Source organism: Heloderma suspectum, chromosome 6 (genome assembly GCF_057233095.1).
Source record: "Heloderma suspectum isolate Gila_16-S chromosome 6, 16-S_ref, whole genome shotgun sequence".
Lineage (NCBI taxonomy): Eukaryota > Metazoa > Chordata > Lepidosauria > Squamata > Helodermatidae > Heloderma > Heloderma suspectum.
In genome coordinates this window covers 44568424-44581916 of record NC_139463.1, presented here as the reverse complement: position 1 = coordinate 44581916, position 13493 = coordinate 44568424, and the positions used below count along the sequence as shown (strand labels likewise).

The following is a 13493-nucleotide window of genomic DNA, read 5'->3' as shown; positions in this document are numbered from 1 at the left end:
TTTTTAAAAGTTTGCATGAAAATTCATAAGCATTTTTGTGCATGTTACTCCTAATACATGCATTTTTGCCTAATATACAGTGCAACTCATTTTCAGGTTTTAATGCATTTTTAACATTATTTCCCCTAATATACACATTTTTACACATTTTTTGATTGGAAAACTCCATTGCACAGTTCAGAGAGGTGCAAATTTTGAAGGATAACTGAGTTTTGGTTCACATAGTGGATTTAAAGTGTGAAATTGGGTAAGCTGACATTTATAATGTGAACTGAACAAATGTCTCCTCCATCCCTGCATATGAGGTTCTTTCCGCAGCCGTGTGAAGAGAGCAGAAAAAGATGGAAAGCAAAAAGTCAAGGCTTCCTGGTGCAATTGAGAATCAGGCATTACTATTTTGGCATTGTTAACTTGTGAGAACAGCCTTCTGGACAGTCCAGAAGGCAATCCTGTGTGTTTCACCTGTAGCCCCTTAGCTTAACTAAGGACATAAGAATAGTCCTGCTAGATGAAACTAAAGATACATTTATGGCAACATGGTGAATTAGATGCCTTTAGGATGCCCATAAGCAAAGCATGAAGGTAACACACCTTACCTCCTCCCCACACCCCATCCCAGATGATGTCCCCAGTAGCTGGTAGACAGAGACAGACTGCCTCTGCACACAAAGGTTCCATTAGCTATTATGGCCAATAGTGACTGATAGACTCATCCTCTATAGATTTTTCTGATCCCATTTCAAAGCCACTTTAGCCCATGACCAACAACACCATGACTTGAAGGGCTTTAGCTCAGTGGTAGAGCACCTGCTTTGCATGGAGAAGGTCCCAGATTCGATCCCCAGCATCTCCAAGGAGGGCTGGGGGGAAAAAACCCTGGCTGGAACCCTGGAGAGCTGGTGCCAGTCAGTGTTGACAGAACTGGCCTAGACAGTCCAATGGTCTGACTCCCTATAAGGGAGCATTCAAGGTCTCTATGCAACACCACCTCTTAACGCAATGATCCATGCAAATGATGTGAAGAAGTACTTTCTTTAGCCCTTCATTAACCTTTATTTATTTATTTGATTGATATCCCACCTGTCCTCCCCCAATGGTGGACATGGCAGCTAACAACATAATAAGACCAAGATTAAGACCAAAAACAATTTAATTAAAACTGTCATTAAAACAAATACTTTCAAAACACAATTAAAAACACAATAGAAGAAATAAACTGCACCCACCCAATAGAACCCTCCCCACTTCAGCGACATTATCAGATGTATATGGATAAAATACATAAGAGTGGAATTTCCTGGGATAAAAGCAACATTGGTACCTGGAAAAAAGTTCCCAGCTCTTTTCTATTGGCTATGAATGAATAATATACTGCTGGTCAAACTAACCAGCTGCCTAAGATCACTAACTTCTCCCTCCACACAATTCATAATTTTATCCACCTCAGTCTTATTCTACTCCACCCCCTTGTTTTTGCTGTTGAAAAGCCCCAAATGCTCTAACTTTTCCACAGTGGGCAGGTGCTCCAGCCTCTTGGAGCATCTCTACACCAGCCTAAAATCCTGCATTTAAAATAGGGCATTCTGCTTCCGTTTTAAATGCAGGTTCACAACGACACCCTTTTTCACCCACTTCCTTTCCCACTCCTTCTCCCTGTATCTGAGTCTTCCATTATCTTTCATTGATCTCACTCCTCTTCTTGCCTCTTTAACTCTTTCCATGGAGGGACCTCAAGCAGAACACAACAGGGTGATTTGATAGCTCGTTATCTGTGATCTATTTAAAAATGGAACAAAGGGCATTTCATAGAATCATAGAATAGTAGGGTTGGAAGGGGCCTATAAGATCATTGCGTCCAACCCCCAATTTAGTGCAGGAGACGCCTTGGAGGGTCACAGCATCATGTAAAGAGCTAGCAGACTTCCATGAAGGAGCAATCTCAAATCGCAGGATAAACGCTCCGTGTGAAGAAAGCCTTGATCTGTTTTGGTTGCCCTTTTCTGTCCCTTTCCTCGGTTCTATGATAGCCTTTTTTTGATGAGGCCAGAACTGTGCACTGCACAAGTGACAGTATTTCTCTAATGCACAAGACTTGCTGTGATAGAGAATACAAGAGGATAGTGATGGGGAAGGTTACGCAAGCCTGGCACAAGACGTTTGATGCCTGGGGCAGAAAATTCAAATGGGCCATGTGCCCATGTTCTTCCACAGCTCAAGTCCATTTCAGTGAGGTTGGCACAGAATATGTTCTGGTGGATTGAGCAAGTGCCCCACGGGGCAAATCTATCTGTCTGTCTCCCATTCTCCACCCAAAATCCACCTTGGAGGAAGCCGTTTAGCCTTATCTCATGTTGGAGGTGACTCTGGATATACCATCAAGCATAGGTCATTAATCTTGAGCATGTCCAAAATATCTTCTCCATCTGCTTTTTGAAAGTTATGTCACCTATGCCAGCCTATCGCACTCTGGTGTGTTGCAGATGTGTTGGACTACAACATCCGCCATCCCCAGCCATTGGGCATGCTGGCTGGGAATTATGGAAGTTGTAGTCCAACATGTCTGGAGAGCACCAGGTGTGGGAAGGCTAACCTATCCTATTGCCCACAGACATCTAGCACAGTGATTGGTTTTTGACCACTGCGTTCCCATACCTGGGCAATGTAGTTCTCCTATTACCTCTTCCTTTTAGGGTCGCTCTGACTATTTCATGGGACGGAGCTTGTGTACTCCAAGCGTGTACCTGGATCTTGATTCACGAAGACTGCCCCGTCTCCGCAGGCATTCGATCACCAGGGAACAGAAGGATGCTGGTCAACTCCTGGCTGCTTTTGAGCTTCTCTTGGACAAGAAGGTAAAAAAATAAAATAAAAAGCAGGCTTTATTCCAGGGTTCTGAGGGCCCCAGATGACCTCAGACACCTCAGCAGCACACAGCAAAGGCACCTCTAGCACTGAGCCGGTTTAACTATCTACCCTTCTTCCCAAGGAATCCTGGGAATTGTATTTCTGTGCAGGGGGGAAGGTCCTAGAAAGTTCTACCAGGGAATTCTCAGCGACCTTGCCAAACTACAATTCCCAGGATTCTTTGGGATGCCAATACATTTGTACCTCAGAATCAAATAGGGCCTCAAAATTTCTTCATGGCATCAGCTGTGGAATACTAGCAGAAAAGTGACAAAAGGGGTTGTAGACCAGCCAGTATTTTCCTGAAACTAACCAAGAGCCCCTGTCTGAAAAGCCAGTAAGCTCAAGCTTCGCCATATGCAGGCTCCACCCCTAACCCACAAAGTTCCAGACTAGTGCCACCCAGCCCTTGTGTCAGCAGCTGGCATGGGGGGCAAAGGCCGGGCCCCAGGCCCAGTGCTATGAAGAGAAGCAGCACTGGGGCAGGCAGCTGCAGCCTCCACCATCGGCACTAGCCCCAGTGCCTCTCGGCTCTGCCCCGCAGGTATGCGGCAGTGGGGCCAAGAGGCGTTCTGGGAAGTCAAGATGGCGGTGCCTGCCGCTGCCAGTGGGGCTGGTGGCTCCCATGTCAGTGGGGCAGTGAATCCGCTCTGGATTTCAGTCGGAACCAGTCCGAACTCTAAAGGAGCTCTCCAAAGTGCTGAACCCTATCCCCAAAAATGGGTTCAGCACCTTGAGTAGCTCCTTTAGAGTTCTGACTGAAACCCAGGGCAGGCTTACTGCCCTGCTGACCTAGAAGGCACCAACCTCCCCTGGTTGCCACAGCTGCTTCATCCAGCCCTTCCCTTCTCCGCCCTGGGCTGAGTGCTGGCACCAGGGGAGGCTGGTGGCTCTGATTTCGGTGAGGCTGTGAATCCATTCTGGATTTTGTTCAGAACCAGCCAGAACTCTAAAGGAGCTATCCCAGGCGCTGGAACCCATCACTGCTGCTGCCCATCCCTGTCCAAAGAGATCTGTGGTCTGATTCAGTATAAGGCTGCTTCCTGTGTTCGTATTGGTTCAGGAGAGGCTGTAGCTCAGTGCTGAAGCACCTGCTTTGTAGGCAGAAAGTCTCAGGTTCAGTCCCTGGCATCTCCAGACCAGGCTGGGAAAGAAGACCCCCCTGTCTAGTCAGTACTGAGCTAGATAGATGGATGGCATGACTCAGGCTAGGCATCTTCCTATCTTCTAAATGTGCAGCTACTATCGCCTTTGGGCATAATCCATCGGTGTAAAGTTACCTACTACTGCTACCATGCTCTCCCTTTGAGCTGTGGGTCCTCCTGGGCTCTCACACAGGTCCCATTCATTTCAGTGGGGCTCGTACAGGAGAATCTCCCAGTGTATTGTGTCCTGAGTGACTTTACCGTCTTTGTTTCCTAACAAACACAACATTTTCAAAACCTGGAGACAGATGATACTTTTGTGATGTTGTTTTCAGAGAGGAGACAATCATTTGAAAGAGGGATCACTGTTCATCTACTCATCCTACTTGTATCTCTGGCCAAACAGGTTTTGCAGGGTTTTGTGTGGTTTCCAAAACCTACACAGTCTGTTTGATCAGAGATGTGGAAAGTTTTACACACCATGGAAAGCAAAACCTCTTTCAACTTCAAGCCACTTTCAAATCTTTTAAAACAGGGCGGGGAACCTCAGTGCCTTGGGCCCAAAATTGGTCTTCAGGAGGTCTCAGCCCGGCCCCCTGGACAGCCACATACCCTTTCCCTGTGTCCACCCCCTTTCCCCCAACTGCCAAGAGTTTGGTGGTGTCCTGGCTTTTGCACAGTTTTTCCCCATTCTAAAAGGTTAAAATGCCTCTCCTGTACTGCTGCTGGCAGTAAGAGCATTAAGCTACAATATGCTGGAGTATTTTTTGGAGTATTTTTGGAGTATTTGGAGTATTTGGAGTATTTTTTGTTTTGGCCCCACCCTGTCTGTGTTTGGCACCGTCTTTTACTTTTGATCCCGCTTGCCACTGGAATGTAACTCCGGAGCTTCTCTGAAGCTGAATTTGTCCCCTCGGGCTACGAGAGTTTCCCCACCCTTGTTTTAAAAGCAATTGTCCCTCTCCAGCGTGAAGGCCCAGAGCAAAACCGCACTCATGAATGCCTGCAAAAAAAGGGGCCTCATTTCAGCAGCATTCTCCCCCTACTCCCTACAGGATGGATCTTTGGGGAAACATCCACCACCTGCTTGGATTAATGGGATTTACACGATCCCTAAGGGAATCCGGCCCATCTTGAAGCTAATGGCCGTTGAGGTGAGCACAAAAGCCTATGAACACTTGGTTAAAACAAAACAGGACAGCAGAGAGCTACAAAAGGATCTCTCCAAATGGATGGAATGGGCATTAAAATGGCAAATGCAAGCAACCTGGATGGCTTTAAAAGGGGGTGAGCCAAATTCAGGGAGGAGAAGGCTGTCCATGGCTACTAGTCCTGATGGCTATGTGCTTCCTCCAGGATCAGAGGCAGTGAGCCTCTCAATACCAGTTTCTGGGGAACTTGAGCAAAAGGGTGTTATTGCCGTCATGTTCTGCTTGTGGCCTTCCCACAGGCAGGGTGGCATCAAGGGTGAAAGCACAAGGTCTCAAGTTAAACATAGGACCATTTGTGTCTTGAAAGTTCAGCCGGGTGTGGTGACATCCGATCCAATACAATTATATGCAAGAAACTCAATGTAACAAGAATAGACACAGCAGCGCTGCAAACGCCGAGCCTCAAATGATAATATGCAATTAGCTGCTTTCTGGAATGCGAAATGGTGTGACGTGTACCAAGCCCAAATGAGTGCAGGTCAAGAATGCATCACTTTAACAAATAATATAATGACAGTAAACATAAGTGATCTATGACTGCCATGCAAGTATAATTACAATTCAAAAATGTCTCTTGATGATCATGGTTAATATGCTCATACAAGAATGGATTCAGTTCATAAATATCATTTCTCAGTCAGTGATAACAATATTGAGCAATAGTAAGTTATCTGATGACAACTCCAGAAATTAATGCTGTTTCTGTGCTTCATCAGAAGAATGAAACTGTTGTTTATGTGTAATCAGTAAGTAGCCAGACTGTATTCTCCTCAAACTACACACCCAGTTCCGAAGAAACAAGATAGGGAGTGGGCATGCTCGGGCGCCAGCCAAGGGCCCTCTCCCCAGCAGGGGCCCACTGACCAGGGCCCCCTGGAGTTGCTCTTCCTCTTCACCATTGCAACCTCCTTTTGCTCTGGCCCAGACAACGGTGCTTGTGCGAAGGAAAGAGGAGCAGTAGATGTCATGGCCTAGTTGCTCCCTGGCTCTCTGTCAAGCCAGCAAGTGGTAGCAATGATGAGAAAGAGGACGAGGAGCAAGAGCAGCTGGTGATGATGGTGGGGAGAAGGGAGAGTCCCTGGGGGGGGAGGGGGAGGGAGGGGGGCCCCACTGAGGATATCTTGCCCAAGGGGTCTACAACACCTGGAGCCGGCACTGCCATGGGCATCTGATTGGCAACTGTGCAAACAGAGCGGTGGACCAGATTGCTCTGATCCAGCACGGTACTTGGTATGATCATTCCCCCAGGAGCCAACACACAAGCAAAGGGATCTTTAATCCACTCTTCTGCATTGTGAACAGCAAGAGGGGCTTTGATAGGGAGCGTCTCAGCTTCTATGCGGAAGTCACCAGCTAAGATTCACGACCAGACACCTTTGCCAAAGCCTCCGGAACTGCTTATGTTGAGGGGAGTGGATGCTGAAAGCGCCCTTCACCCAGGATGGGGAGGAGGGGCAGACGGTTAAAAAAAACCCTCTATAGCCACCTGTTGCCTGATCCAATGGACTGCAGTACACCTCTTAGCCGTCACTAGGGCGGTGCTCCCTCCCCTTGTGAGCTGCCCTGGTGGTGCAGAGAGCTAGGGCCAACCTAGGGCCAACCTAGATGTGACTTTACTTGCAATTAAGGTGCATGTTCTTTTGTATGAAATGCAATTGGTGTGCATGTTTTTGTTGCGTAAGTGGCAGCTGTAGGGGAGCCTGAGCACCTTGGGATGGTGGTGGAGAGGAGACATTTAACTCTTTCTCTCCCTGCCATGGTCCAACAAAAGTTGCCTCTCAGTACCTATTTACACATCAAAGGGAATCCTCCATTGAAATGCAGCTTCAGAGAGGTGATTTTAGTGGCAGAGAGAGAATTAAACTCATACACCCATGCACAGAGTCCTGAGACTGTTCAGGCTTGCTGAAAGCTCCTATTTCCGTAACACCAAAAATCACAGGCACGTTAATGGCATTCATGCAATTTAAAGTTGCCTCTAGGGATGGACAGACCCATCTCTGTTTGGGGCACCTCAACGAGCTGCCCCCCCCCCCGTTCATGTGGCCTGGACCTGCTTGGTGAGCGTCCCTGCTCGCCCCGCCACCCAAGCCACCCCTCTTCTCTGCACCATGGACTCCAGCAGTCAAGCCCTTGTGCTTAACTGCCAGAGTCCTCAGCACGGCGCACCCCTCAAGTGCTCTAGCCCTGTCCTCCTCCCAAGGAGGCCAGGGCTAGAGCACTGGGGTGCCGCCGAGGCCCCTCCTGCTCACACCGGTTGTCAAGGGCTTCCTTCACAGCCTGCGGAGGCTGGACACTCGCCAAGCTCTGGGGCACTTGGCGTCCAGGTCTGTCAGCGCCCCATGGCTTGGCAAGCGGGGTCCAGGAAGCCAGACAGGGGGGATTCAATTGGACTGCACCCCCTCCTCAGACTTCTGCTCCATCCCTATACAGCCGCCATTTATGCAATATTACTTTTACAGAGAAACCTGAGCTGCCATTTTTACACAACATGGCAGCTCGCTAAGGGGATGGGTGGCCCCTCGCCAGGCACTCACCGAGCTGTCCAGGGGCTCACATGGTCAGCAGGTGGCAATGGCAGCTTGGCGAGCACCCGGGAACCATGGATGAAGGTGGGTCCATCCGTCCCTAATGGGGCTTTAAAATGCCATTCAGAAAAAATGCCATACTTTCTTCTTTAGGAGAAAACCCGGTGATAATGGTTACAAATCATGGGAGAGGCCCTGGAGGATAACTACATCGTGTAAAGGACTCACAAACTAGGAGTGAGCAATCATGAGCGCACAATAAAAGCCTTGCATAGAAATACTCCTAGTCCAGCATTCTGCTCCTACAGTGCCTTGCCCCAGTGAGAAGCCCACAAGGAGGATAGGAGTGCAATAGTACACTTCGGCACTGCTGCCGTAATCCCTGTTCAAGCCTGCAGGAGCCTTGCCTCAAGAGGCGCTTAGTACACATCGGTATGGAAAGTGGGGAAGGGGTGAGTGCTAGGTCAACACAGAACTAAAGGAAGGACATGAGCAACGTCTGCCAAATAAAAGTGTACATTTCAGCTCTCCCCCCGCACCCTTCTCTCCACACCCTGGGCTGGCTTTTCTTAATATTCATTACGACCTCCCCACAGATACTGGCTTGGGGCCTCCGGGACATGAAGAACTACAACCTGCTGGTCATTAACAATCCCAGTCTCATTATAGAGTGCGGAGGGGAATCTATTCAAACGCCAACCATCAAGAACTTCCAGGAGAACCCCAATTTTCCAATTAGCATCTACCTCATGAAAGTGGTAAGCAGTCCTCTTGGAGCAGAGACAATGCACACAGCATGGGTCTTGAGATCGGAGCTGAAATGAAACTCCACCCAGCCGCAAAGGAAATTCTCCAACATTTCAGTTTTCGCTAATCAAATGTTTCTTTGTGTTTGTGATTGTTTAGTCATTTTGTATTATACTAATTTAAATAACCAGAGTTCCCCATTACATCTAAATGCAGGGAACGCTGGTTACTTTAAACTTTGGTTAGTGAACAAGCCAGGATCATAAGCAATGGTTTGATGCCTATTTGTACAAACCATCACTGAAAGTAACCATATCAGCAATGTAGAAGCAGTTGTAAAAATGGAATGGTAGGGAGGCGGGGTGGGGTGGGGAATGTTAGTTGTTTGCGTCACAACTGAAGTTACACATGGCTCTCTAAAGGGGACCCTGCAAGGCCATTAAGTCCCGGGTTTAGCTGCACCACTGTCCCCAGTCATTTGCTTCCTGGAAAGGTTCATACAAGCCATCTTGATCTCCCTTAGTACCTACCAGTGGATGAAGATTATGCACCTCCCATTGAACTTAAGGTGATAGATCACAGAGAGTTTGGATACAAACCAGTGGTGGGCCATGCAACCGTGAGATCCATGAAGCAGTACTACTGTGACCCATGGGAAGAAAGGAAGGCCCATAATCTACCTGCCAGAGGTACCTGCCACTACCTTAATAAATCTCTGTCTGGCTCAGGGTGGAGGATTTCATCAATAAAAGAGCGCTATTAGGGCTGAACTAGATGCCTGGCTCCTGACATGGGCTTCACCTTTTTCTCACCAGCCATTTTCCCCCTGCAAACCTCTTCCCCCTCCTCCTACCACCTGCTTTTCCTTGTGACACAGAAAACATGGGTCAGGAAACTAGCCTGCCCACTCCCAATCTCTCTCTCTCTCTCTTGGTTGTTGCAAGGAGGACAGAATGAGGATAGCCTCATGCAGCAGAGGCTGGAGGCTCCGATGTCAGTGGGACAATGAATCCACTCCTGGTTGCAGTCAGAACTCTAAAGGAAGCACCTTGGATAGCTCCTTTGGAGTTCTGAATGAAACCCGGAGCAGATTCACCATCACACTGACATTGGAGCCACCTGCCTCCACTGGTCTCATGTGGGCCCTCAGTGTTGGAAGGGGCCTCAACGGCCACCTGCTCCAACCTCCTGCTGATGCAGGAACACCACTACTACAGCATCCCCGATCGATGGCCATCCAGTCTCTGCTGAAAAACCTGCCACACCGTTGAAAAACTTTCCACTGTCTAACAGCTGGATTCTCAGGACGTTCTCCCTAACATTTAGTTGAAATCCTTTTTCTTGCAATTTGAACTCATTGATTTAGCTCCTACAGTCTGGAGCAGGGTTTCCCAACTTTTCTGGGTTGGTAGGCACATCTGGAATTTTGAGAGAGTGTCATGGGCACTCTTGTAAAATGGCTGCCATGGTGTGAGAAACACGAGAAACACACTCATTTCTCAGAAGGCAACTTGGTGCGACTAAAAGAGAAGGCCAAGAACTTTAATTACAAAGCAAAGGTGGGGTCTGAGCTGCAGAACAACCCAAATAAAGTTGGTACTGGAGGGCACCATTTTGCTTTGCAGTATGCAACTATCCCAGTTAAATTTTAAAACTAATTTTAAAATATCTTAAGAAATCAAACAAAAATCGATCAGAGGGAGCAAAGAGCTTGGCGAGCACTGAAAGAGGTGTCTGTGCGCACATTGGTCCCAACGGGCACCATGTTGGAGAGCCCGACTCTGGAGCAACAGGAAAAATGTTTGGAGATGTCCATCACATCGCCCCTTTGGGGCGCAATCCTATGCACATTTAGACAGGAAAGAGTCCTACAACTCCCAGCATGCCTGAGCCAGCATGGCTGGCTGGGGCATGCTGGGAGTTGCAGGACTCTTTTCTGCCCAAACGTGCATAGGATTGCGCCCTTGATCATCTCTTCGCCAGGCTGAGCATGGCCAGTTCCTTCAACCTCTCCGCATAGATGTTGGTGTCCAGGCCAAGTTCCTGGGCAGAAGGGCAGGATCCAAAGTCGCCTTTTGGGTTACTTGTGCATCTGGGCTGTGGATTCCTCAAGCATGCTGTGATATCGGATCTTGCATGCCCAACTAAATGGCCCGGGAGCACCTGTTGCTCTCATAGCAGAAGTGAGGGGAAGTGTGAATCTGTTTGGTACATAGGCGGGAGACTTGCAGAAGTCCTTTTCTGAGCTTTCCAAAGGACGAGCCGGAGATAATTAACTAAATGTTCTCTATCTGCTAAAAAATATTCATCAGAAGCAATGTGGAGGATATTGTTCCTGCTGTTTTCTAACATCAGCCCTTTTGAGGTTTGCGATTAATTCTGTTTGAGGCTTGCTATTAATTTTTTCGATGTTTCGCTTCCTCAAACAGCCATTTCCAAGGTGAAGGTAAAAGGGGTAAGTATTGCTACAGCTTGGAGTCGTCTCCCCTTGTCTTAACAATATTTTATCTTCCTTCCTTCCTTCCTTCCTTCCTTCCTTCTGAAAGTAGGGTAGCCATGTGTCCTATTTTACAGAGGACAGATCTCCATTAGTGTAGGGCTGTCCGATAACAATCCTCTACATTGGACGTGTCCTCTGTTTGCAGCATTGCCCATCTAAGTCCGGTTTAAAGACAAGGACCCCAAGAAGGGAGAGCAACAGGGGCCTTGTAGTTGCACATCAATATTTAGCACCTGGACCGCAGACTGATCACAGCCTCCCCTACATGGTGAAATGGGTTATATTACTGTTTAAATCAGGGATGTTAAACCAGTTTCTGCCTGAGGGCTGAATTTCATTTCAGAGAAGCTCTCAGGGGCCACGTTCCAGTGGTGGGCCAAAGGCAAAGGGGGTGGGGCCAAAAGAGCAGCATATTTTAGCATGGGGGGGCAAACTACACAAAAGCCAGGAAACCACCAATGATCGGTGGTCAGGGTGAAGGAATGTGGCTGTCTGGAGAACCCAGAGGGTTGGATTGGGACCCCTGGCAGGCAGGCAAGCAGGCTTTGGCTCCCGTGCCGGAGTTTCTGCATCCCTGATTTCAATTTTACCAATTTTTTCTAAATGTGCATCTCTCTATATAAATTAGCACATACAAATTGTATGCAAAACTGTGTCCTCTTTTGTCTTTTTTGGTGCTGCGTATGTGGCATCCTATGTGGAAGTGGCCATAGCTAAAAGCATCTCGGCTAGCAGGGCTGGGGAAAGACCTCTGCCTAAGGCTTGGAGTCTTCCCAGAATAGACAAGAGTATCCTAAATGGACTCATGATCTGGTGAATCCTGTGGTCCTCAAACATTGTTTTGTGTAACAAATATGTACATGGTTGTCATAGCCTATGTCATATAAGCAGAGGCAGGGATCTTGAAGCAAAGACTGTAGAGAACTTCCTACACAGGGCATGCAAGAGATCCTCCTTATGGGATCCCAGTGTTTGGCCATACACAGCACAGTGCCCCATGGAGAGAATGAGCCCTTATGACCCCAACATACTTCTAGGCCAGTGGTTTTCCAACTTCCTGCCTTCTGTATCAATATGTCTTCCATATCTCCAAAATTCTGAAAATGTTATTGGCCTCAAAAATCTTGCAAGGGTGTTCTTAACCACAGTTCATAGAGCTGTTGGCTTAACCATAACCCTGTGTAAAGTAAGAGTTTGAGCCCCTTGAAAGCACCTCAAACTCCCCTACCATGGATTGGCAGCAGTAGTCAAGCTGAACTCCAGGGAAGCATGTTTACTGAGTGCCATGTCCATGTCTCGTGGATCCTGCACCATCCTGCTCAGTTCTCATTCTGCCACCACAACAGCTGCATTGAGGAGAACTTTCTCTCGGTCTTTCGTCCAAGCAAGCCAGGCCTCACATTGCCAGACACTCCTGTTTTTATTCTTCCTTACCTCTGTTTCCTTTTCTTTCTTGCTGACTTCTGTCATTTGGTTTTGCATGCTGTGGCACAGGGGCCATCTTGTAAGAAGTGCAGTGGATAGATAGCAGAAGGCAAGCAGTCTTCCAGGGAAGCTGGGTTTCCCATACCAATTGAGGAACCACATAAGCTTCTGAGAAACCCCAGGGTTGCCAGAAGGGCCAAAATAATTTGTTGGCTATTGGATTTGTAGAATTTCCTGGTTGAAATTCATTCTGCTGCTTCTTGTAGGGATTGAGAAAAGCTATCTACAAGCCATGGCTGTGGAAGAAGCGAAAAGAAGAGAAGGTAGGTCATGATGTCAGGGTTAATGCTGCTATATGCTTATGGATCAGGAAGATCCCAAGCCTTTGCAGTGCCCCCAAGATTTGCAATCTGATCTCCCCCCCAAAAAAACTAAAGCAACAAGGAGCCTTGAGGCATCTTTACAGACTAACAAACACATTGTAGCATATATATTCTGTCATTTGGTGCAATCCTAAATTATGACAGGTGCCTGCCAATTTCAAGGTACCATGGGGCTCTCGGTCATTTTTGTTGCAGTGCCCACCTGTTCCCTTAAAAAAAAAAAAGAGAGACTTATGAGGTTTCTTGTGCATGAATCCACTGGATACTGTTATGTGTGTGTGTTTTCTTTTGAAATTAAGGATAGATTAGATGGATGGATGGATGGATGGATGATAGATAGATAGATAGATAGATAGATAGATAGATAGATAGATAGATAGATAGATAGATACTAGGGCATAGTCTGAAGACAGTTTAAGCAGCCACCTTGCAATAACATACATAGAGGTGCTGATGACTGATTATTTATAAAACACCTACAATTGCTAGGTGCTGTACAAAACTTAGGTTTTTTTAAAGCTTTAAAAAATTGCAACTATAAAAGAAAAACAACAACAAAAGAGAAATGTCCATTCACAACAACATTAGTAAAAAATCAAAACTCATATCTTAAATCTATACATTAAAGTAGACATACAAGACCGCATAGG

At 47.2% G+C, this 13493-nt stretch overlaps 1 protein-coding gene across 1 annotated transcript in view; it reads left to right on the top strand.

Annotated features, from left to right (window-relative positions):
* FER1L5 (fer-1 like family member 5) overlaps positions 1 to 13493 on the top strand; it is a 110728-nt gene that overhangs the window by 59124 nt on the left and 38111 nt on the right. Inside the window, exons 34-39 of the mRNA XM_084807257.1 lie at positions 2691 to 2852; positions 5105 to 5203; positions 8385 to 8546; positions 9059 to 9224; positions 10965 to 10990; positions 12727 to 12783. Of these exons, the coding sequence (XP_084663383.1) occupies positions 2691 to 2852; positions 5105 to 5203; positions 8385 to 8546; positions 9059 to 9224; positions 10965 to 10990; positions 12727 to 12783 (672 nt within the window). The remainder of the gene's footprint in view (positions 1 to 2690; positions 2853 to 5104; positions 5204 to 8384; positions 8547 to 9058; positions 9225 to 10964; positions 10991 to 12726; positions 12784 to 13493) is intronic.